This window comes from Camelus ferus, chromosome X (assembly GCF_009834535.1).
Source record: "Camelus ferus isolate YT-003-E chromosome X, BCGSAC_Cfer_1.0, whole genome shotgun sequence".
Classification (NCBI taxonomy): Eukaryota; Metazoa; Chordata; class Mammalia; order Artiodactyla; family Camelidae; genus Camelus; species Camelus ferus.
In genome coordinates this window covers 93729861-93753686 of record NC_045732.1, presented here as the reverse complement: position 1 = coordinate 93753686, position 23826 = coordinate 93729861, and the positions used below count along the sequence as shown (strand labels likewise).

General features: G+C 41.2%; 2 protein-coding genes across 5 annotated transcripts in view; one reads left to right on the top strand and one right to left on the bottom strand.

Annotated features, from left to right (window-relative positions):
• LOC102507515 (A-kinase anchor protein 17B) overlaps positions 1 to 20277 on the bottom strand; it is a 108026-nt gene extending 87749 nt beyond the window's left edge. Inside the window, exon 1 of the mRNA XM_032475035.1 lies at positions 19952 to 20277. The gene's annotated coding sequence lies outside the window, so the exon portion shown is untranslated. The remainder of the gene's footprint in view (positions 1 to 19951) is intronic.
• A 1297-nt stretch (positions 20278 to 21574) lies between these two features.
• The window catches only part of SLC25A43 (solute carrier family 25 member 43), a 34894-nt gene continuing 32642 nt past the window's right edge, over positions 21575 to 23826 (top strand). For 2 of the 4 annotated variants that reach the window (XM_032475937.1, XM_032475938.1), the window contains exon 1: positions 21587 to 21979. In XM_032475937.1, the coding sequence (XP_032331828.1) occupies positions 21705 to 21979 (275 nt within the window). In that variant the 5' untranslated portion in view covers positions 21587 to 21704. Of the gene's footprint in view, positions 21980 to 23826 lie in introns of all 4 variants that reach the window. The other 2 variants (XM_032475935.1, XM_032475936.1) reach the window with 2 other exon arrangements.

The following is a 23826-nucleotide window of genomic DNA, read 5'->3' as shown; positions in this document are numbered from 1 at the left end:
CCTTGAACGTTTGTTGGAACTCACCCATACAACCAACTATCTAGTGGGTATATGGTGAGTTGTGTATTGTGAGTTGGCTGGTTCGTTGGTAGACTTCAACCACTGTTTCAATGTCATTAATAACCATACGCCTGCTCCATTTTCCCATTGCTTCCTGAGTCAACTATGGTAAATTGTAGTTTTATATGAAATTATCCATTTCATTCAAATTTTCAGATTTACTGGCATAAAGATGTTCATAAAGTTCTTTTATTGTTGTTTCAATATCTTATCTACTGTATCAGTTACGTTACATTTCTTTCATTTTTATTATTTGTGCCTTCTTTCCTTTTTCCAGAGAGTTGTCTGTTTTATTCATCTAGCTAGAGCATAGTGTGTTTTATTCATCTTTTTCAAACAACCAGGTGTTTATTTCTTTTCTCTGATTTGTGAATGCATTTACAGCATAGACTTACAAAGGTTAAATCACATTTAATTCTCCATTTAATGAATAACATTTCGTAAAATAAAATTACATGAGAAGAAATACAAACTTTAACAATAATAATTATCTGTTATCATAACAGTTAAGTCTATGAGATCAAGCCTATCCTGGCATATCTAGTATGTATATTTGTCATCTTTATATTCATATAAAAATAGTATTTTATTTTGTTATTCCTCTTGATGTGGCTTGCTGTTCTATTTCAATAATTTCTGCTCTTACCTTTTTGTAATTCTCTCCCTCTACTTTCTTCGTGTTTTATTTCTAACTTCTTGAGTTATTTTTTAGCCTTTCAATATAAGAACTTAAAGCTATATATTTTCCTCTTGGTACCACCTTTGTTGTACCCTCACAAGCTCTGATATCTCTTATTTTCATTGTTACTCCATTCTAAATATTTTCTAGTTTCCAGTGCAATTTTTTCTTTGACCCATGTGATATGGGATTATAAATACCCAAGTATATGTGGCTTTAAAATTATCCTCTTGTTTATTATTTCTAACATAATTTCACTGTGATCAGAGACTATGATTTCCATAATAAATATTCTTTGCTATTTGTTATTTGGTTTGCAAGTTAATGATCAATTTTTTCAACTATTATATCTGTGCTTGAAAAGAATATGTATTACCAATTGATAAATGTAAGGTTCCATATATGTGCAGTAGAGAAAGCCTCTTAATTGTGCTTTCAAATCTTTTATACATTACTAATTTCTTGTCTGCATAATCTCTCAAATATGAAGAGAAGTATGCTGAAGTCTCCCCTATTTGTGTGTATTTCTCTTTGTCTCCTTGTAATTTTGTCCATTTTTGCTTTTTTACAATAATATAATTAGATACACACAAGTTTTGAATTTTTATACCTTCCTGATGAATTCTTCCTTTCATCAAAATGTAGTGACCATATTTATGCCTAATAATGTTTTCTACATTAAAGTTTATTTTGTCTGATATTAACATCACACCAATTTTCTTTTGGTTATATTTTCTGGGAATATTCTCTTCTGTCTTTTTACTTTCAAACTTTCTGTGTCCTTATATTTTAGGTATATTTCTTATAAATAGCATAGCTGGATCTTTAAAAATGCAATTTGTCAATATATGTTGCTTAACTTGTAAGTTTCATCTGTTTACACTTGTCATTGCTAGTTTATTGGATTTCTTTCTACCACTTGAATCTGTGCTTTCTCTTCACCCTATTTTTTCTTTTTTTCTTTATTTGCTATTTATTTGTGCTTAGAGTATTAGTATTATTTTTAATCTATGGCTAGGTTTGTGGGGAGGTTAAGCAGAGGGGTATCTGCTTTTACAGGAATCATTTTAATCTCCTTTTACATTTTGTAAGGGTTAGCTTAATTAAAACAAGATCATTTTATTTATGAACTCACTTAATTCAACATAGTAAATGATAAAACCTTGCAATACACTAGAACTAAATGAACCTCTTGCACTCCTAACTCTGTCTCAGTATCTCCTTCCCAGAGGACCTGAACTGACATAACTGGTACTAGAATTGGTCTGAGAAAGCAGAGGTAAGGTGGGGCTTTGGGACTGATCACTTACTAGGTGAAATGGAATGAGGACCTCATCCCAGGTAGCATGTGGGCCAAGGATAGTTTCTGGCACAAGATGGTGGTCCAGTTGCTAAAACTTTCACTTGGTAGTGAGTGGGGAGAATGTTCTGGTGAAAGAAAATGCCCTAGCAGATGCAATGAAAAGAAGATGTGAATAACATTGTTTACAAGGACAGTGGGACTGGCTGACTGTTATTAAATTGCATTGACACCCTACAGAGGAATAATAAAACTGCTAAAGGCAATTAACAGCAAAAAACTGTAAAAGCCAGAATGCCTCTTTGGTAGCTCACAAAGAGATCCTTATCTTCTTCAATGGGAGAGCCGAAAAACCTAAAGGCCAAACTCAGAACTTAATCATTAGAGTCACCAAGCTTCAAAGATGACCGAATGCCTATCCAAAGCAGACCTGCTATGCCAAGGCCAGGGCTCTAGATGGGAAAACCCAGGATCCTGGCCAATGGCATAGGAATATCTACGTGGGTGCCTCCAAACATTTTTGGCTCCCCAGACTGCTCTGAATCCTCAGAGCCTGCAAAGATAAACCACCCTTCCCTATTAAGGGATAGCATTTACCTCACTTCTTTAGGGAAGATGGCACAAAGGCCTCTCCCTTATAAGACAACAAGATCTGCCTTCACCTCTCTTCCTGGTTATCAGGCCAGTAACTAGGGTATAACCCAGCCAGGGATGTACTGGGCTTGGTAAGAAAGAAAAGGGTCTACATACACCAAAAGACCTGCCAGATCAAGCCAACATACACTGGAAGAAGCCAGCGAGATCCCATGAATTGGATTACAAGGATGTTTGAGCAATGAGTCCAGAACTTAAGACTGAATAAGGGAGAGTTTATTGACTGAGGGTATTCTCTCAGGATATAGGTCTTAACAGCTCAGCAAGGACCCTAGGGGCAGGTACAAACCCACTGTTATGGTGGCTCCTAGAAGCTGCAGGGAGTGGTAACCCACACTGAGTGAGGTTAGAATGCCTTAATTGCCACAGCAGAGAGTAAAGAAAGGAATTCAAAGACTCAGAGAAGTGAGCATGCTGGAGTAGATATGTCACCTGAGGCCAAAAGATCCACCAGAGAAGGATGTTGCACAGGAAGACTCAGGAAACACACCATCCACCAAAGCCAAAAGGAATGCACTGGTGAGATGGGTGCCAGCATCACCAAGAAGTTCCAAGGTGGCTCTTCTCAGCAGGCCAGGAGAGATGGTAGGAGAGGCAATCACAGAGTTGGGTTCATTAATAGAGGCCAAAGTAATAATGACCAGGTGGCTATGTTTAACTGCCCAAAGCCATGAGGCCACAATGATCATAATGACTGGCAACATCCAAGGAACAGCCAAGAGGGCTTGACCCTCAGGGAGTCAAGAGGACTAACAAAGTATGGTGCCCCTAGGAGCAAAGAGATGCACAGCCAATAAGGATATTATTTAATTACATATTTTTTTCAGAGCAGCAATAGAAAAAAGGCTGAAGGTTAACACCCCAACAAAAAGCCATGATGCCCTGCCCAGTTCCTAGACCTGAGTCACTTTTCAGACCCAGAACCCATTGACTGCAGAAGTGGCTAGGTCTCCAGGAGAAAGAAACTGCATCACCATAGCAATTACATATCATAATAATAGTTCCAGTCCTTCCCCAAAAGAACCTATGGCCCTTTACTTGGGTGACTGTATGCTGGGGAAAGGGGAAACATTTAGAGGACTACTGGACATTGATACCCAGAGACCCAAAGTGTCTCTCTAGTAAGGGACTCCAGGTAATAAATAGGGATGTAGAACACCGATTTGGATAAAAGATAGTTTATAAATATAGGAGTAATCTCCTGGTATACAAGATTTAACACCCTGGCAGGGACCCTGAAAGGTGGTACAAACATACCTAGAAGATTGGATCCTAGAAGTATGGAAAACATGTTGGTTGATATTAACTTTGGGTAGAAATGCCTGAATTGCCATGACAGATGATGCTTAGAAGGCTCAGGGAGGTGGGTATGCTGGAATGGGTCTGTTATGTGAGGCCAGAATACCAACTGGAGGATTATACTATACAGAACAGCTTAGGGAACACACTGATCACCAAGGCCATGTGGAATGTGCTGGTGAGAGGAGCACCAGCATCACTAAGAAGTTCATGTGACTCTCCTCTGCAGGGCAGTAGGAGGGGCAGCCACAGACCTGGAAAGGAATTCATAGGCTCAGAGAACTAGCAATAGGGATGATAGGGCCTATTCCATCCAAGAATGATCAGAAATTCATTCTCATAGAAATGGACATATATTCTGGGTGTGGTTTTGCCTTTCCTGCCCACAGAACCTCAGCCAGTACCACACTATCCAGGGACTTAAGGAGTACCTGATTGTGCACACCATGGAATCTGACACAACATAGCAGCTGACCAGGGACCTGCTTCAAAGCAAAGGAAATGTGGGAGTGTGCCCGTGACCATAGGCCCCCCCTGGCACAACACTTTCCACACCATTCAGAAGTAGCCACCCTAATAAAGCAATGAAATGGTCTGCTGAAGTTGCAGCTGGAGCACCAGCTCAGAAGCAATACTCTGCAAGGATGTGGTACCATCCTCCAGGACACAATATAAAATGCTAAATCAGAGACCTCTATATGGCACCAGCTCCCTCAGAGGAAAAATACATGGGTGCAGGAATCAAAGAGTGGAAGCAGGAGTGACCCAATATACAGTTATTCCCAATAACCTACTAGTAGGGAGATACGGTGCTTTTGATCCCCTATAATTTTGAGCTCTGCAGTGTAAGAGGTATTTGTCCCCAAAGAGGGAACACCCTTGCCAAGAGCACAGCAAGAATTTCACTGAACTATAAGCTGCCACCAGTGCACTTTGGAGGCTAGAGGGATGGGAAATAGGAATCAAAAATACTCTTTTATAAGGTACCTGTACTACATATGAAGCAGTATGGTATTATTTGAAGGTGGACTTAGATTAGTTAAAAAATGTATATTATAAACACTAGGGTAACAATTACAATTGGTATACCAAGAGAGTAAGCAAAGTGGAATCATATAAAAAGCTCAATTAAAACCGTGGAAGACAGAAAAAAAGGATGGGGAGGAAACAGAGAACAAATGCAACAAATAGGAAACAGTTACAAAGATGATAGATAATAATCTAACTGTATCAATAATTACTTTAAATGCGAATGCTCTAAATGCACCAATTAAAAGACAGAAATTGTCAGAGTGCATGAAAAATAAAACTCAACTGTATCTTGTCTATAAGAAACTCACTGTAAATATAAAAACACAGGTAGCTTAAAGATAAAAAGGATAGACACAAATATACGAAGAAAACACTGACCAAAAGAAACTTGGAATAGCTACATTTCTATCAGATAAAGTAGGCTTCAGAATAAGGAATACTATCAAGAATAAAGAGACACATTACATAATGATAAAGTGGTCAATTCCTCAAAAGGACATAACAATCCTAAATATATATGCACCTAACAACAGAGCATCAAAATGAGGTAAAAACTGATAAAACTGGAAGAAGAAATACACATACTCACTATCAGAACTGGAGACTTCAACATCCTTTCGTCAGTAATTGATAGATTGAGCAGGCAGAAAATCAATTTGAATATAAAATGGATAGTGGAGGAGGGAGAAGATAAGAAGCAGTGGAAGCTCTGAGACCAATTGCAGCAAAGTGAAGTTCTTCCCACTAATCTCTTCTATGTTTACCATCAGAAAGAGAGGCTCATAGGAACACCGTACAGGTTTGGAGAAGTGAATCCATGTAGCACAAAGGAAGGAATGGGTAGGCATAGAGGTGCATGGCTTAGATCTCCCTTCAAGAAAGAATCTGCCGTATATCTGTAATGATCAAAGTTGGCTGCCAACCTCCAGCTGCAACACCTTCCAAGATCAGCTGCAGCATTCTTGAAGAAACCATGCTTTCCCTTGGAAGATTCCAGTCAATGATCAATCATAGTGGCAATATTAGGGCCTGGCCATTTCTGTCCAACCTAGGACTCTAACAGGCAGTCTTTCTTTCAGAACTCCCCACTGGGTTGACCAGGACTTTGTCACATCTGCTTTGCAGCCTAAGGCACCAATGCCCAATTCCCCTTCCTCTCCCCACCCTTTCACATGTGTCAGATCTGCATTATGATCTAAGGGTTTTCCTTGCCCAGTCTTGCTCCCTCCCCTTTTATCTTTCACAGGAATTATCCCCAATCAATATCTTGCATTCCTAACTCCATATTAACATCTGCTTCCTGGAGAACTCAAATTAGCACAATTAGTCACTCACCACTGCCATCCACTTTGAGAAATTCTGCAGAAGACATTTAATCAAGCATTTCAAGAGTCTCTTCATTATCATCAAAATGTTTTCAGCAAGTTCCCTCAGTTGAATTCACAACTAGGTAACTCAGACAATGAAAAACATTTAATACCCCATACTCACAACCTCCATCAAAGCATATGTGATACAGCTACAGTTTTTGTAATCATTGCATTCAGTTTCTCTTGCATGGTACCACACTGATGAAGCTTGTAATAAAAGCATAAATTTGGGTTGTTCAAAGTCAGTCCAAGCCAAATTTATGATCATTCAAATTGAAGGGGTTTTTTTTCCCCAGAAAGACACAGATTCTTCTTGAAACTCAAATATTCAAGTGATGATTTCTCCTTATGAAAGAGTGACTTTCTTGAGCTAAAGTAGTTATTTATAGTCTTTGCCCATCTCTTCATAAAGCTGAGAAAAAAATCCTTAACATAACTGACAAGCAATTAAGTGCTTCTCTTAAATCTTCATGTATTATAGCTCAGGTGGAGAGGGCTTTCCTGTGGATAACAGTGTAAAGATATGTTAGTCAGGGTAGATTAGACTCTGCTGTGGTAACAAAAAAAGAAACCCTGAAATTTCACTGGCTTTTTAACACACAGGTTTATTTCTCACTCATACAAAGTCCTATGAGATGGTTCTTGTCTGAACAACTCTCCTAGATAGATTTCCTCTAAGTGGTGAACTCAGGGATCCAGGTTCCTTGCATTGTGCTCTGCCATTTCAAGTCCTTGGCTTCCAGCTGTGTCAACAGCAGAGCATTTCAGCATAAAAAATTATGAGCGCTATTTATGGGCCAGGCTTGGACGTAGCAGTTATCAATCCTATCCACATTCCATTGGCCAGAACAAAACCATATGGCCCCATTTGGCTAAAAGGAAAGCCAAGGGGAAATAAAGAGGAGCACATGGATATTGATATACAGTTTCTGCCATAATAGATTTTGCTTTTTGTGTAACAGCTTGAATACCTGAAACAAGCCCTCAAGTTGGATTTGCTACAGTTTTAACACCCTTCATACGCTATCCTTATACATCACTTCCAGTCTAAATTATTCTCATGAAGTCCTTCCCTATCTTTGTTAGTTGCATCACTATCCAGCCATTTAATCAAGTCCAAAATTTAAAGTTATCCTTGTTTCCTTTACATGAAAACTAGAAAAAAGGGAGCCATAGCCCAATGCAGGGGTGATTTCAAAGCAGCTTCCACAAATATTACAGTCTTTAGAAGGCATATTCCTATAACCCAAAGATGGGTTGATTGCATTAACCAGTAAACAGTATCCTAAATTTCCCTAACTTCTCATTGTAGTGTGATAGCCCATCAAGACTCCCCTAAGGGGGGACATGTCAAGATGGCACAGCAGATAGACTCACAGCTCACCCTCTCCCACAAATACACCAAGAATTACATCTACAAACCCACTGAATCACACAGAACACCTACTGAACTCTGGCAGAGTGTCTCTCACTTCGAAACACAGGAGGATTCTCACAAAATCCAGTAAGAGAAAAGAAGGAAAAATCAGTGCAGGACCAGTCCTACAGGGAGGGAGCAGCAAAGGAAGAAAGGTACCCTCACACTGGGACACCCTCCTCTCCAGCCAGGAGGTCAGCAGGGAGAGAAGTGGAACTTCCAAGGCTCAGAGGAGAAAGTGGCAGCTGCTTGGCAGACAGAACTAAGATAAACTGGCACGAAGGATCCTGCAGTCCCCAGCCCTAGATGCAGGCTGGTAGGGACAAGCCGGGACTGGCTGCTGGAGATTGGTGAGGAGCCGGGGAGAGGTATGGAGCCCACTCCACAGAGGCAGCCTCAGGGGTGGTGTGAGCTCTGGCTGGGGGTGTGTGCAGAACAGAAATATCTGGGACCCCCATAAAAAACTGCTGGTGTGAATGGTGGGGGAGGGGCACAATGCTGCCACACCATAGCCGCATCTCAGCTTGGCTCCATTGCTGGTGTGTTGAGAGAAGAGAAGTGGGGCTCTGCTGCATGAAGGCAGGGCTGAAAGCTGAATCCTTACCCAGTGGCCCTGCAACTTCACAGGTGGGACTAAGATTTGTTTACAGCCCAAGGCAGAGAGGGTGGATTTCCTCTCTCTGGACTATTTGTGGACCCGTGCCTCTGGGACAAACAGGCAGTGAGCTGAGTTCTGGCGCATGGCGGGTTCAAGTAAGGCCTGCACACCTTACTGTATGCAGAGGTGGGGCTGGGGTCTGCATTGACCCTATGGTGTACCATGGATTCAGGTGTGTGACTGCACGCTCACTACAGCAGGTCCTAATGCCTGACATTGGTGGATCTGCACTAGTGGTTCCTGGGGCCCAGAACCTGGGGACACCAGAGTGGGTGGCCAACATTCCTGCAGCTAAGGCGAGGACAAGGTAGCACCAACAAAGAGTATTTTCTAAGCCCACGTAACAAGTGACAGACAACACAACAGAGGGCACCTCCCAGTGGACATCTCCTGCGGAGGTACACTCAGTGACACTTCTTCCCAGCTGAAGCCCTCCAACCCTGCCTACCACACACCACAGCTCAGAAACGGGCCTAGACGCCTCTATTCCAGCAACAGGGGAGCAGACCTGGCCTCTGTCAAGGCTGTGACAACCACAGAACAAAACAGGAGGACCTGTTCAACAACAGTCAGGGCAGGCTCTGATCACCACACCAACCACATCCCCAATCAAAGGGATGACAGGCAACACACATGGAAGAAAGACGTGGCAACCATCCATACTAAGAACAGCCCTCGCAACAAAACTATTAGATGCACACAGTCTACACAGGAATGCTCCCACTTTAAATAAAAACAAACAAAAATAAAATAGCCTTTCAAGACCACAGTAGATCATTGATACTCCTAAATCCACAAAGCCAGAGAAATATAAGTAAAATGAAGAAGCAGAGGAAGCACTCTCAATTAAAAGAACAAGAGAAGTCCCCTGAAAGAACAACAAGATAGACCTTGACAGTCTACTAGATCATGACTTCAAAAAGGGGGTGATAAAAGCACTGAAGGAAATAAGAGACTATGAATGGAGACAGAGACTACTATAAAAAGGAAAGAGAAACCATAAAGAGGAGCCAATTAAAAACAGAAAACTCAGTAGCTGAGGTAAGAGCCGAGCTAAAGTCAGTCAAAAGCAGACCAGATATTGCAGAGGAACGAATAAGTAACTTTGAAGACAGGATAACAGAAGTTACCCAATCAGAACAGCAGACAGAAAAGCAAGTAAAAACTAATGAAAGCAATATAAGGGACCTATGGGATAATATAAAGTGTGCCAACCTACACATAATAGGGATCCCAGAAGGAGAAGGAAGAGAAAAGGGGATTGAAAAGGTATTTGAAGAAATCATGACCGAAACTTTCCAAACCTAAAGAAGGAAACAGATATCCAAGTCAGGAAGCACAGAGGGTCCCAAACAAGAAGAACTCAAACAGACCTATACCAAGACATATTATAATTAAGATGGCCAAAGTTAAAGATAAAGAAATGATTCTAAAGGCCGCAAGAGAAAAACAAAGAGTTAGTTATAAGAGAACCCCCATAAGGCTTTCAGCTGATTTCTCTACACAAACACTGCTGGCCAGAAGGGAGCAGCAAGATATATCTAAAGTCCTGAATGAGAAAAGGCTGCAACCTAGGATACTCTCCCTGGTAAGACTATCCTTTAGGGTAGAAGGAGAGATAAAGAATTTCACAGACAAGCAAAAACTAAAAGAATTCAGCAATACTAAACCTATCCTAAAAGAAATATTGAAAGCTCTACTCTAAATAGAAAAGAAGCAGGAAGCTATAGAAATGAGAAAACCATAATTGGAAATGTGATAACTACAATAAGTTGCAAGAGAATAAACATGAAGACGTAAAAAAATTAAAGAAAGACATCTCATAAACGATGGGAGAGGGGAGCAAGAAAATATAGATTTTTTTTCCTCTCTCTTCTTTTTTTTCTTTTTCTTTTTTTGTCTTCATTCTTTTTAGGATGTGTTTGAACCTACATGATTACCAGTCTAAAACAAACAGATATAGTAAGGGGTTAACATACTTGAAAAACAAGGTAACGGCAAATCAAAAGCATATAATAGAGTCACAAAAACCAAAAAGAAACCAAGCTAATATGAAAGAAAATTGTCAAACCAGAAAAATACCATACGATATCATTTATATGTGGAATCTAAAAAAAAGACAAATGAACTTATTTACAAAACAGAAATAGACTCACAGACAGAAAACAAACTTATGGTTACCAGGTGGGAAGGGATAAATTGGGAGTTCGAGATCTGCAGGTACTAACTAATATATACATAATAGATAAACAACCAGTTCATACTGCATAGCACACGGAACTATATTCAATATCTTGTAGTAACTTATGGTGAAAAAGTATATGAAAACGAATATAGGTATGTTCATGTATGACTGAAGCATTATTCAGTACACCAGAAACTGATACATTGTAAACTGACTTTATTTCAATAAAAATATTTTAAAAAATTCCCCTAAAGGGAAGAGGGTGCCCCAAATATCCAATGTGAGTATTCAGGTCTGCTTAGCAGTCATATTTCTCACAATCAATTAAGAAACAGACATTCTAATGCATATACCAGTATGTCATGAGTTGGATCATTCATTTATTCACATATTCAACAAATATTTAGTGACTGCCTACTAGGCTACTATGTGCCATGGCACTGTTCCAAGTGCCAGAAGTATCGAAGTATACAAAATAGACAAAACCCCAACCTCATGAAGCTTATGTTCTAGTGGGCTAAAGAAAGACAGATTTTTAAGAAAAATATAGGGTATGTCAGATAGTGATAAATTCTATAAAGAAACATAGAGAAAGCATGGAAGGGGCAATGATGAGAGTAGAAAGGGCTATTACGAGGAAATTCCAATAATGTAAATGAGAGACAATAAATTTTAAAGAGAAAAATGAGTGTTAGGCACAACTATAAGATTTTTGGCCTGAGTTACTGAGAAAAAAAAAAAGCAATTCCATTTACTGACACAGGGAAGACTAGGGGAGAAGTAGATTTGGTGGAAGATCAGGGTTTTTGTTTGAGACACATTGGGCTTGAGATGCCCAACAGATGTCTAAGTGAAGCTATTAAGGAGGCATCTGGGTATGATCAGGGGAGGATTCCAGGCTGGAGATTTGAGAGTCATCAGGACATAGATGGTATTTAAAGCCACAAGACTAGATGAGATCACCATGGAAATCAGTTTAAATAGAGAAGAGGCTCAAGGACTGAGCCTGGAGCACTCCAATATTTAGAGGGTGTAGAGATGAGGAAGAACCAGCAAAGGAGACTGAGAAGTAGTTATCAGAGTCAGCTCCCCAAATCAGCTCATGCCAGGGTACACTGATAAAGCTGAATTTCTGGATCCACAAAGCTGAGGAACAGATAGCAGGGGCTCCCACCAGGGTACTACTGACCTGTGAAATCTGGCTAGTCAGCCAGCTTTTCCCTTTGACATCTTTGAAATGCGACATACCTCGTGCAAATTAAATGCAAAATAGCAGCAGCATGGCAATATTGTTGTAAATAGGACTTCAATCTCTGGTTGGGGACACTAAACACCAGAACCACGCATGCCACACGTGCAGGAAGAGCTCAGCCCTGTGCCCCTTCCAACCAGGCCCTCAGGCCAATCTTGGAGAACACCCACAAGAGACACTGAGAACCATTCCCAGTGCCCCAACAGCAAATGGCTACATGGCTCACTTCAGCCAGCAGCTGCTACGTTCATCACTGCTGTCAACACCAGCTGACGGAGAAGTAAAGGAACACTTAGCACTACATCAGCTGGACCTTACAGCAGGCTATGGTGAGGATGAGGGTTAAGTTAGGGTTAGGGTTGGGTTAAGGTTAGAACTTCCAGTCTGTGATGCGCTAAGTCCCAATAGTCTTGAACCTCTCCTTGGGATGTGCCCTCCACATCCTACTATAACTGACACCGTGGCTGTCTGCTGACCCCTCTAAAGCACGGGCTGTTTATTATCTCATCTCCTCACAGCTAAGTGCCTTAGAGCATGCCAAGAGATGGAGCTAGAGCTCTCTTGGCTCCCCAAGGCCGCTTTCTGATCTTTGCTCCTCCCCACTCTTGAGAAATCTCCGGCTCCTCCTTGGCCTCCACCATCCTGTTATTTCATCCTCTCCCCATCCTGATGGTGGTCTTCTGTCACCCTCCTGGTCACTGCCCTCATTTATGAAGGCTTTAGTTCTACTATCTGTACTCTTAGTCCCAACTTGTCCCAACATTCTCAGTGATCTCAACATTCATAAGGTCAACCACCCAGCACCCTGGCCTCTTGTTCCCTTAATCTGCCCATTGCCAGTGATCGCTGCCACTTTGCAAAGCACTTCACAACCCGGTGCACCAGTATGGAGCCCTGTATCTTGAAGGTCAATATACATCAATGCATTCTTTTCATTCACACATCAACACATGATTTCCAGAAGCTGACAAACCTTTAATACAGGAAGTATATAAAGGCACATATAATTTTTATTAGGAATTAGGCCTATGCTTCATTCTCTTCTGTTTTGTTTTCCATTGAACTCACCATGGGTCAGTGTCTACAAATGGGATTTTAAAGTTTAACAGTGGATGAAAACAAACCCTCAACAATACAAAACTACACATGCACAAGGTTATGCATTGCAACATTGTTTGTAATTGTAAAATATTGGATATAACCTAAATGTTCATTCCTAGCTGTGTGATAGAATAAACTATGGTACATCCATACAGTAGAATACTATGTGGCTATAAAAAAAAGTAAGAACAATATCTACCAACTGAGTTGGAGTAACTCCCAGGATATAGTATATAGTGAAAAAAGCAAAGTGTCAAAGTTATATCTATAGAATGTTACCTTTTATTTAATAAAAGGAGATATTTTCATATAAGCACCTGTACATGAATGCTCACAGCAGCTTTATTCATAAGAGCCAAAAACTGGAATCAGCCCAAACATCCACCAATGGATGTATAGCTAACCAAATCGTGGTACATCCATACAACGGAATATGACTGAGCAATAAAAAGGAAGAAACTACTGATGAACACAGCAACATGGGTGACTCTCAAAGGCATCATGCCAAGTAAAAGAGCCTGTCTCAAAAGGTTACATGTTATATGTTTCCATTTATATGACATTCTTCAAGGTCACAATTGTAAGAACAGGCAATAGATCACTGGTTACCACAGCTGGGGGTGGAGGAGGCCTTGATGACAAAGGGGCAGCACATGAGGATTCTGGGGGCTGATGGAGCAGCTCTGTATCCTGATTGTGGGGCTGGTCACCCAGATCTATACATGTGTTAAAACACATATAACTAACTCTACACCAAAACAAGGTCATTTTACTATATGTACACAAATTGCAAAAAGTGTAGAGGTGAAGCTGCTGAATAAAATGTGATGAGGTTAGTCCTAGGTCTTTAGATAGGTACTAGAGATGTATCATTTCATCACCTGGACCATCTCTTAGTGTTGTAAAAATATCAGCAGCAAAGAAACTAAAAGTATTGTGTGACTACTATGAAAAACCATTGAAATTTGGATTACCATGGCCAGGTAATGGGAGCAAATGAAATTCCATTACGTGAAATATGTCTCCCCAACATAGTTCCTGATTTAGAGTTAAGTATTCAATAAACATTTATGGGATGCATAAATGAGTGAGTGAATGAATGAATGAAAAGGCTCACACATTTTGATATGAAACTTTCCTGCTTCAACATCATCAAAAATTTTAAAGCAGAACGGAAGGACATTAAAGCATTGCTTCAAGATAAATATAGTGCACCAAAGGAGAATAATGCAAAAGCTGTGGAAGCCACCCTTTCTAGTGTTATATTTAACTGCAAAGGTTAGAGCTGCTGAAGTCATTGTTGACGCACTTGCCAAAACCGCAGCTAAAGACGTGGTGAAAATGATGATTGGGGAAAAGTGTCTCTGGCAAATATCAGAGTTCACTTTAGGATTACAGATGTGGCTAGAAATTTAAAATGGCAAATATTCAACTTCTGACAAGGCTGATATTATTCACTGAGAACTAAGGAATCCACCAATCTTGTGAGCCTAGTTAATCTTTTGCTATTTATCCTATATGACCTAAATAAATAATTTCATGAAGACATTATGTTCTGCTAATCTTTTCCAACTTCTAGAATTGAAAAAGAGGTTTCTTTCTTTCCTTCCTTGCTTTCTTCCTTCTTTTCCCCCTTTCTTCCTTCCATCCTTCTTCCTTCATTCATCTAACTAATGATTACTGAGCACTATGTGCCCATCAGTGTTCCAAGCATAGGGGCACAGATGTGAAAAGAGACAAGATCTCTTCCCTCATGGATCTTATATTCTGGTAGCTGGAAGGAGATGATAAACCAACAAAAGAAAAAGAGCAGATAGGGATACATGCTACACAGAGAACTGCAATGGGGTGATGTGGTAGAGTGAATGAGGGCTGTGTAGACTGGGTGGTCAGGTCAGCCCTCTGACAGGATACAACATTTAAGCTGAGCTCAGAATGACAGGAAAGAACCACCTCTGCAAATAACTGAGGAAAAAACTTTCCAAGCAGAGGGAAAAACTAGAGCAGTGATTCTCAAAAGGAATGGCACTGCCTCCTAGAGGGCATTTAGGGAACTAGGGGGAGGGATGTGGCAGCGGTTGGGGTACTCTACAAGCATTTAATGGGCAGGGTCAGGGATGCTGTGTATCTGCAATGAACAAGACTGTCCTGAATCCCTCATGGCTTTCAAAGATCCAACCAGACATCCATGTCAGTGGAAAAGCTGTTTATAATTATCAGAGTTGAAAACTCTGCTTAACTCATCAAGAAAAAAAGGGAGAGGGCCCAAATCAATAAAATCAGAAATGAAAAAGGGGGGGAGGGTATAGCTCAAGTGGGAGAGCACATGCTTAGCATGCACAAGGTCCTGGGTTCTACTCCAGTACCTACACTGAAAAACCAAATAAATAAATAAACCTACTTCCCCCTGCAAAAAAAAAAAAAAAAAGCTTTAAAAAAAAAGAAAGAAATGAAAAAGGAGAAGTTACAACCAACACCACAGAAATACAAGGGATCATAGGAGGCTACTATGAGCAACTATACACCAACCAAAAGGACAACATAGAAGAAATGGACAATTTCTTAGAAAGGTACAATTTGCCAAGACTGAACCAGGAAGAAATAGAAAATATGAATAGACCAATTACCAGTACTGAAATCAAACCAGTAATTTAAAAATTCCCAACAAAGAAAATTCCAGGATGAGATGGCTTCACGGGTGAATTCTATAAGACATTTAGAGAAACATTAACCCCTATCCTTCTGAAACTATTTCAAAAAATTGCAGAGGAAGGAACACTTACAAACTCATTCTATATGGCCACCATCTCCCTGATACCAAAACCAGACAAAGATATCACAAAAAAAAAAGAAAAAGAAAATTACAGGCCAGTATCACTGATGAACATAGATGCAAAAATCCTCAACAAAATACTAGCAAATTGACTCCAAAAACTATATGATCATCTCAATAGATGCAAAAAAAAAGCTCTTGATAAAATTCAACATCCATTTATGATAAAAACTTCCAGAGAGTGGGCATAGAGGGAACATACCTCAACATAATAAAGGCCATATATGACAAACCCACAGCTACATCATACTCAATGGTGAAAAGCTGAAAGCATTTCCTCTAAGATCAGAAACAATATAAGGATGCCCACTCTCACCACTTTCATTCAACATAGTTTTGGAAGTCCTAGGCATAGCAATCAGAAAACAAAAATAAACAAAAGGAATCAAAATTGGAAAAGAAGTAAAACTGTCACTGTTTGCAGGTGACATGATACTATACATAGAAAATCCTAAAGATGCTAACAGAACACTACTAGAGCTCATCAATGAATTCGGTAAAGTTGCAGGATACAAAATTAATATACAGAAATCAGTTGCATTTCTATACACTAACCATGAAATATTAGAAAAATAAATTAAAGAAACAATCCCATTTACCACTGCATCAAAAAGAATAAAATAACCTAGAAATAAACCTACCTAAGGAGGCAAAGGATCTGTACTCTGAAAACCATGAGGCACTGATGAAAGAAATTTAAGATGATACAAACAGATGGAAAGATATACCATGTTCTTGGATTGGAAGAATCAATATTGTTAAAATGGCCGTATTACCCAAGGGAATATACAGACTTAATGCAATCCCTATCAAGTTACCAATGACATTTTTCACAAAGCTGGAACAAAAAAAAAATGTTAAAATTTGTATGGAAACACAAAAGAACTCCAATAGCCAAAACAATCTTGAGAATAAGAAGCAGGGCTGAGGGAATCATGTGCCCTGACTTCAGACTATACTACAAAGCTACAGGAATCAAAACAGTATGGTACTGACACAAAAACAGACACATAGATCAATGGAACAGGATAAAAAGTCCAGAAATAAATTCATGCACTTATGGTCAATTAATCTATGACAAAGGTGGCATCAATATACAATGGAGAAAAGACAGTCTCTTCAATAAGTGGTGCTGGGAAAACTGAACAGCTACAAGTAAAAGAATGAAATTACAACATTCTCTAACACCATATACAAGAATAAACTTAAAGACCTAAATGTAAGACTGGATACTATAAAACTCCTAGAGGAAAATGTAGGCAGAACACTGTTTGACATAAACTGCAGTGGTATTTTTTTCAAACCAGCTCCTAAAGTAATGGAAATAAAAGCAAAACTAAACAAATTGGACCTCATTAAACTTAAAAGTTTTTGCACAGCTAAGGATATCATAAACAAAATTAAAAAACAACCTACAGAATGGGAAAAATATTTGCAAATGATGTGACCGATAAGGAACTAATTTCCAAAATATACAAACAGCTCGTACAGCTTAAAATGAAAAAAAAAAAGCAACCCAATCAAAAAATGGGCAAAAGACCTAAATAGACATTTCTTCAAAAAAGACATCCAGAAGGCCAACAGGTACATGAAAAGATGCTCAATATCACTAATTATTAGAGAAATGCAAATCAAAACTACAATGAGATATCACCTCACACCAGTCAGAAAGGCCATCTTTAAAAAGTCTACAAATAATAAATGCTGGAGAGGGTGTGGAGAAAAAGACACCCTCGTATACTGTTGGTAGAAATGTAAACTGGTGCAGCCACTATGGAAAACAGTGTGGAGGTTCCTTAAAAAAATAAAAATAGACTTATCATATGATCCAGCAATCTCACTCCCGGGCATATATCCAGAGGAAGCTATAATTTGAAAAGACATATGCACCCCAATGTTCATAGCAGCACTATTTACAACAGCCAAGACATGGAAACAACCTAAATGTCCATCAACAGATGACTGGATAAGGACACACACACAGACACACACACACACACATATACACACACACATATATACAATGAAATATTACTCAAACATAAAAAAGAATGAAATAATGCCATTTGCAGCAACATAAATGGACACAGAGATTATTATATTATGTGAAGTAAGTCAGACAGAGAAAAACAAATATCATATGACGTCATTTATATGTGGAACTTAAAAAAAAAAGAAAAGATACAAATTTTATTTACAAACCAGAAGTAGACTCACGGACATAGAAAACAAACTGTGGTTACCAGAGTGAAAGCAGGGGAGGAAAGGACAGATTAGGAGTTTGGGATTAATAGATATACATTACTATATACAAAACAGATAAACAATAAGGACCTACTATATAGCACAAAGAACTATATTCAATTTCTTGTAATGAACTGTAATGGAAAAGAATCTGAAAAAAATATATATATATACACATATATATATGTATATGTATAACTGAATCTACTTTGCTCTACACCTGAAACTAACATTGTAAATCGACTACACTTCAGTAAAAAATAAGAATTTTTAAAAAAAGGAAAGAAAACTCTGCTTAACTCATAAAGACAAAATATTTTTCGCACAGTGTTTATGTACGTGGAATTTCCCAGGAATGCAATTACCATGTAAATAGAAAGCAGATTGTATTTTGTTTCATTCAGAACCTCACCAAGAGTTGTTCAACATTTCAAAACCAATACCTCCCTGATAACAAAGTAAATGTCACTGAAAACACTGCCCCTAATGGGAATGCCTCGGAGAAAATCCACGGTGGAGGAGAGATTTCTTTAAATTGATAATACACACCCCTGTTAAAAAGAAAAGAGGGAGAAAGCAAACAGTACAAAAGCGCACACAGGCAAAAGTCAGTCTCCCTTCCACCTCTGTTCTCATCTCTCCCAGTTTTTATCCCTAGAAATAATCTGATTATCAGGGTCTTTTTAATCCTTACAGAGAATTATCTCCTTTTTGTTTAGAAGGAAGTGAGGGAGGGAGGGGAAAAATCCATATAAATGAGTATTTGTCTGAGCATGGAAAAAAAAAGATGAGGAAGGGTACACGTGTGTGCCTGCATGCACACATACACACACACATCAAGCTCTTAATGTTGATTGCTCTAATGTTACCTCAGAGCATGTGCAGGGGGAACTTAACCTTCTTTAATACACTTCTGTACTGTTTTTCTCGGTACGACAGGTATACACTACTTTTGCAATTTACAAAATTCCATAAGGTTAAAGAATAAAATACAAATTAAGAGAGCAGGAATCAACCAATATTGGCATAAATACAGCAAGATAAATTATAATCTTAGAAACATCAGTAAGGTGGTGGGAAGGGATAAACTGGGGATGAATATGAAAAGGAATAGACGTATGTATAAATGTATAAGTGAATCACTATGTAGTACACCAGAAATAAACACAACATTGTAAATCGACTATACTTCAGTAAAAAAACAAAAGAAACATCAGCAAGTTAAACTAAGGTAATGAGCTGAGAGAGTTCACTCAGTGAGACGAGAAACAAAAAAATGAGAGTTGGAGAATCAAAAACTGTTGGCACCTCCCAGGGCCTGACTAGGGGGACAGGAGGCTGCCTACTGGCTTGAATCAGCCAGCCACCCTTTCTCCTCATGTTACAATACTACTTGTAAGATTATTTTATTATTTTATTACTGCCTCTTTCCCTTTTTTTTTCTTTTTTAGTTATCACACATTTATTTTTAACACAGCATCCCGATTTCACATTATGTGCCTTTTCCAAAGTTGGAGATCCTTAACTTACTGTGTTCATCACAGACTCTCCAACAAGTGTGAAAAAGAGGCAAGGAGGTTATCTTGATTCTACAAGTCACAATCCAAATACAGGACACCCTCGGGGACTGATTTATGTTTAAGATCAATCTACATAATGTTGCCAGTGCTTAAGAGCAAATGAATGAGACTGTGGCTGAGTAAAATATTAACACACCTTGTTATGTTAGCACATTATCATGAAAAGACAGAAGGCAGCAAATCAAAATTTTGCTGCGACTCATTTTACTGTTCGATGTACGTGTGTGTACCTGTTGTGAAAAATTATACACTTTTGCTTTAGAGGTTAAAATAGACCATCAACTCACGATCTCTCCTGGCCCCTAGCTGTTGGCTCGTCTTGCCTGTGGCTCACTTAAACATCTTATTCGTGCTGGGAAAAAAAAAGAAGGATGGCAGTGCTAAAAAAGCAAAGGGCATACTCTGTTCTCAAGGTGGGTGCAGCTGAATCTCTCACACAAGTTGCCTTAAAACAAAACCAATGGAGCCAATCTCCATACAATATAGTTATTATATCAACTGTTTCATTCCCAGGGCAGAGCTCCTGGAAGGAGCTTTAGAATCTGGTCCCGTGGTCCAACAGAGTGCTTTAGAACACAGCTGGTACCTGAAGATCCCTTACTGTAGTCTCCAAATTCCAATTCCAACCCTCTTAAAAGCCAGTATCCTCTGGTCCTCAGAGTCATAAACCTACTTTCTCCAACCTCCCACAGCTGTGAAATTAGCTTAAGCAAGACAGGAGAATTCACAAAACAAGAAATATAAGCATCCCCAGTGGCTGAGAGCCGAGCAAGGCTTCTGTAACTAGAACAGGTCCTCTCTGTCTAAACCCTGCAACGCCTTTTAGAAGAGATTCTTTTATCATCATGTCTATTAGTAAATGTAGAAAATAACGATATAAACCTAAAAGCAACTGTGTACCTGGGATGTCTTATACTAACAGACTGCTGGACTGCCTTTTCATTATTATTATTGATATGGCTTTTTAAAAAGAGAAAACAGGGAGAAATATGGAACTTTTTTAACTTATCAAAACGATTCTTAAACTCTGGCCAAGTCACTCCTAGCCCTTCTTTGCCTTTGTTGTCCTCTTAGCTAACAGAACCACTGAATATGTCCCTACTCGAGTTACACTCTGCAGTGGCAGTGGACGTACAGCATAGCTGATAGTGGAGGTTGGCACAAAACCAGACATAGATTTGAATCCTGACTGCAGCTGTGTCACCTAGAGCAAATCAATCTCTCTGTCTTGGTTTCCTCTTCTGTAAAATAGCATCTAATCATAGCTAACACATCTATACACTTACCTATATGGTTGTTCATTTAATCCTTACAACCCGTAGATGAAGCAACTGAGGCTCAGAGAGGTTGAGTGACTTCCCCAAGGTCTCACAACTGCTAAACTGCAGAGCTAAGATTCTAACAAAGGTTGGAGGCCAGGCTCTAGCCTCCACAGCCTCTCCAACTGACAGCAATAAATGAGGCACATCTACTAAGAGCTGTTTTGAGGATTAAATGAGATAATGTATTGAAAAGCCTAATACTTGATACCGTGTTTATGTTATAGAAGGTTTTTTCCTTCTGCACTGGGAAATCTGTAAGGCGCTTTCTCAGGGAAGAAAACAAGTTGGAGGGACAAGAACAGAGGCGAGGGGAGAAAGGGGGCGAGGTGGAATGTGGAAAGGGAGAAAGGAGGTAAACAAGGCGGGGGAGGGGAGCGGGGTGACGCTGAATACTCAGGACACAAGAGGTCGAGCGGGCTAGGCCTGGAGAGAACACGGGGACTCTCAGCGGCAAACAGAAACGGGCCGGCCAAAGAGCAGACATTAAACCGGAGCGGCCTCAGCCCCGGGCCGGCCTCACCTCCAGGCCCGGCCTCCTCAACCCCTCCCGAGCCTCAGGCAGGCTCGGCCCGGGAGAGGACCCGGCTTCCCGTCCGGGCCGCGGGTCCGCCCCACGCCGGGCGGGGCCTGGCCCGCCCCCTGCGCCGGGAACCCGGGAGCCCCAGGCCCGAGCCACGCGATCTGCGGGCCGGCGGGGGCCTCGGGCCGGCGGGGCGCGATGGCGACTTGGCGGCGAGACGGCCGGCTGACGGGCAGCCAACGGCTGCTGTGCGCGGGGCTGGCGGGGTCGCTCAGCCTCAGCCTCACCGCGCCGCTGGAGCTCGCCACCGTGCTGGCCCAGGTCGGCGTCGTGCGCGGCCGCGCCCGGGGGCCGTGGGCAGCGGGGCTCCGCGTGTGGCGGACCGAGGGGCCCCGCGCGCTGTGGAAGGGGAACGCGGTGGCCTGCCTGCGCCTCTTCCCCTGCAGCGCCGTGCAGCTGACCGCCTACCGCAAGTAAGAGCCGGGCGCGGGCCGCGAGGGCGGCGCGGGCGGCGTGGGCGGGGCCCAGGGCCCGGGAGGCCGCCGCCGTGGTGCCGCGGGGGTTCCGCTGGGGGTCCCGCGGCCCGACGCCGCCGAGGTACCCGGGATCGGGGTCGGGCGGTGCGCCACGGCCCGCTTCCGGATCGCGTAGGAGCCCCTTGGGCCCGTCTGGCCAGACGGCGACATCTATGACCCCCAAAGCTCAGTCCCCAGGTCTTTTACGTTCTCTTAGGATTCCTGCCCCGCCGGGTACAGTTCTGTGCGGGCGCAGCTCTGGCGCAGAGAGGCTGACCGGGTTGGATGGGCGAGGAGGTGGAAGGGGAGCCAAAGGAGATTTGGGGGAAGGAGTGAAGAGATCTCCGGAGAGATGGCTCCTAACCCTTCCCACCGTCTACCAACTTGGAAATTTTGCCTTGGCTGGCTTAGGACAGAGATCCTTTTGAAGGTGCGTGTATGGAAGTGTGTCCGTGTGATCAAAGCCCCCGGAAGAAAGTGCTCGCTAGGGGCAGAGAGCCCAATCTATGGCGACAAAAAGGCCACGGAGTTCTGCACCCCACGCCAGAAGCTGGCCTTTAGGGCTCAACAGGCTGCAGCTTCCCCTCCCCAAACTGCAAACAGCCCCACTCGCTGCCCACTGGCCTCCTTTTGGGCTTTTAACATCTTCTCCCACAACAGCTGCCTCTTAGGAAAACATCTAAATATGTAATGCAGGATGAGCTTTAAAGCTTCCTCAGAGCTCAGAGATCTTTGCATTTTAACTGGAAACAAAGACTAAAAGAATGAAATGGTAGTGATGTAATTTCAGGGAGAAGGGATGTTTCTATATTTGGCGGGGGGGGAGGGCAGGACGGTTTCTGTGTTCCTCATTGGGTGGGCACGGTGCCAACTTCAAAGACGGCCTTGGTTGGGAATTAGAGAAACAGCACACAGTCTTGACCACACAGGTCAGCCTTGGAGGCTGACAGTCAAAGGATTTTGCCTTTAGCTCTGGGAGTCCAGAAGTGGAAGTCTCACCTGGCAGCTGACAAGCCCTAGGGAATCTTCCTTATCACTACTAGGTCTTTGAGGCTAGCGCTCATTTCACTTATGCCTCGGAATAGAGCTCTTTCCCCCCCAGCCCCGTTGCCCTCAGCAGCATCTGGCCTGCAGTCTGTAAACAGTTCTCCTCTGAGTTTTAATGATTCAGTTTCTCCCCACTTCACTCCATTCTCCACAAAGTAGTATGGAAATCTTCCTTTGGAATGTGTACCAAGAGGAGGGAGGCAAAACTTCAAAGGCTGGTTTAAGTATTGTGGCTTTGCTGCTCACCATCTAGAATATATACAGTCATCCCCCAGTATCTGCAGAGGGGATTGCTTCCAGGACATCCCCACACACACACACCAAAATCCACAGATGCTCAAATCTGTTATATAAAATGGAGTAGTATTTGCATATAACCTACACACATCCTCCTACATACTTCAAATCATCTCTAGATTGCTTATACCACCTAATGCAATATAAATACTATGTAAATAGTTGTAAATACTATGTAAATATTTGCTGATATGCAGCAAATTCAAGTTTTGCTTTTTGGAACTTTCTGCAATTTTTTCCCTGAATATTTTCAATCCATAGTTAGTTGTAGAGCCCATGTATACGGTGAGCTGACTGCATATCATTGGCTTTTTAACAGCTTTATTGAGATACCATTGACACAGAAAAATTGTATACAGCTTGATGTTTTGATATATGTACATTGTGAAATGATCACCACAATCGAGCTAATTAACATATCCATCTCCACCTAGTTACCATTTTATGTGTGTGTGTATCGT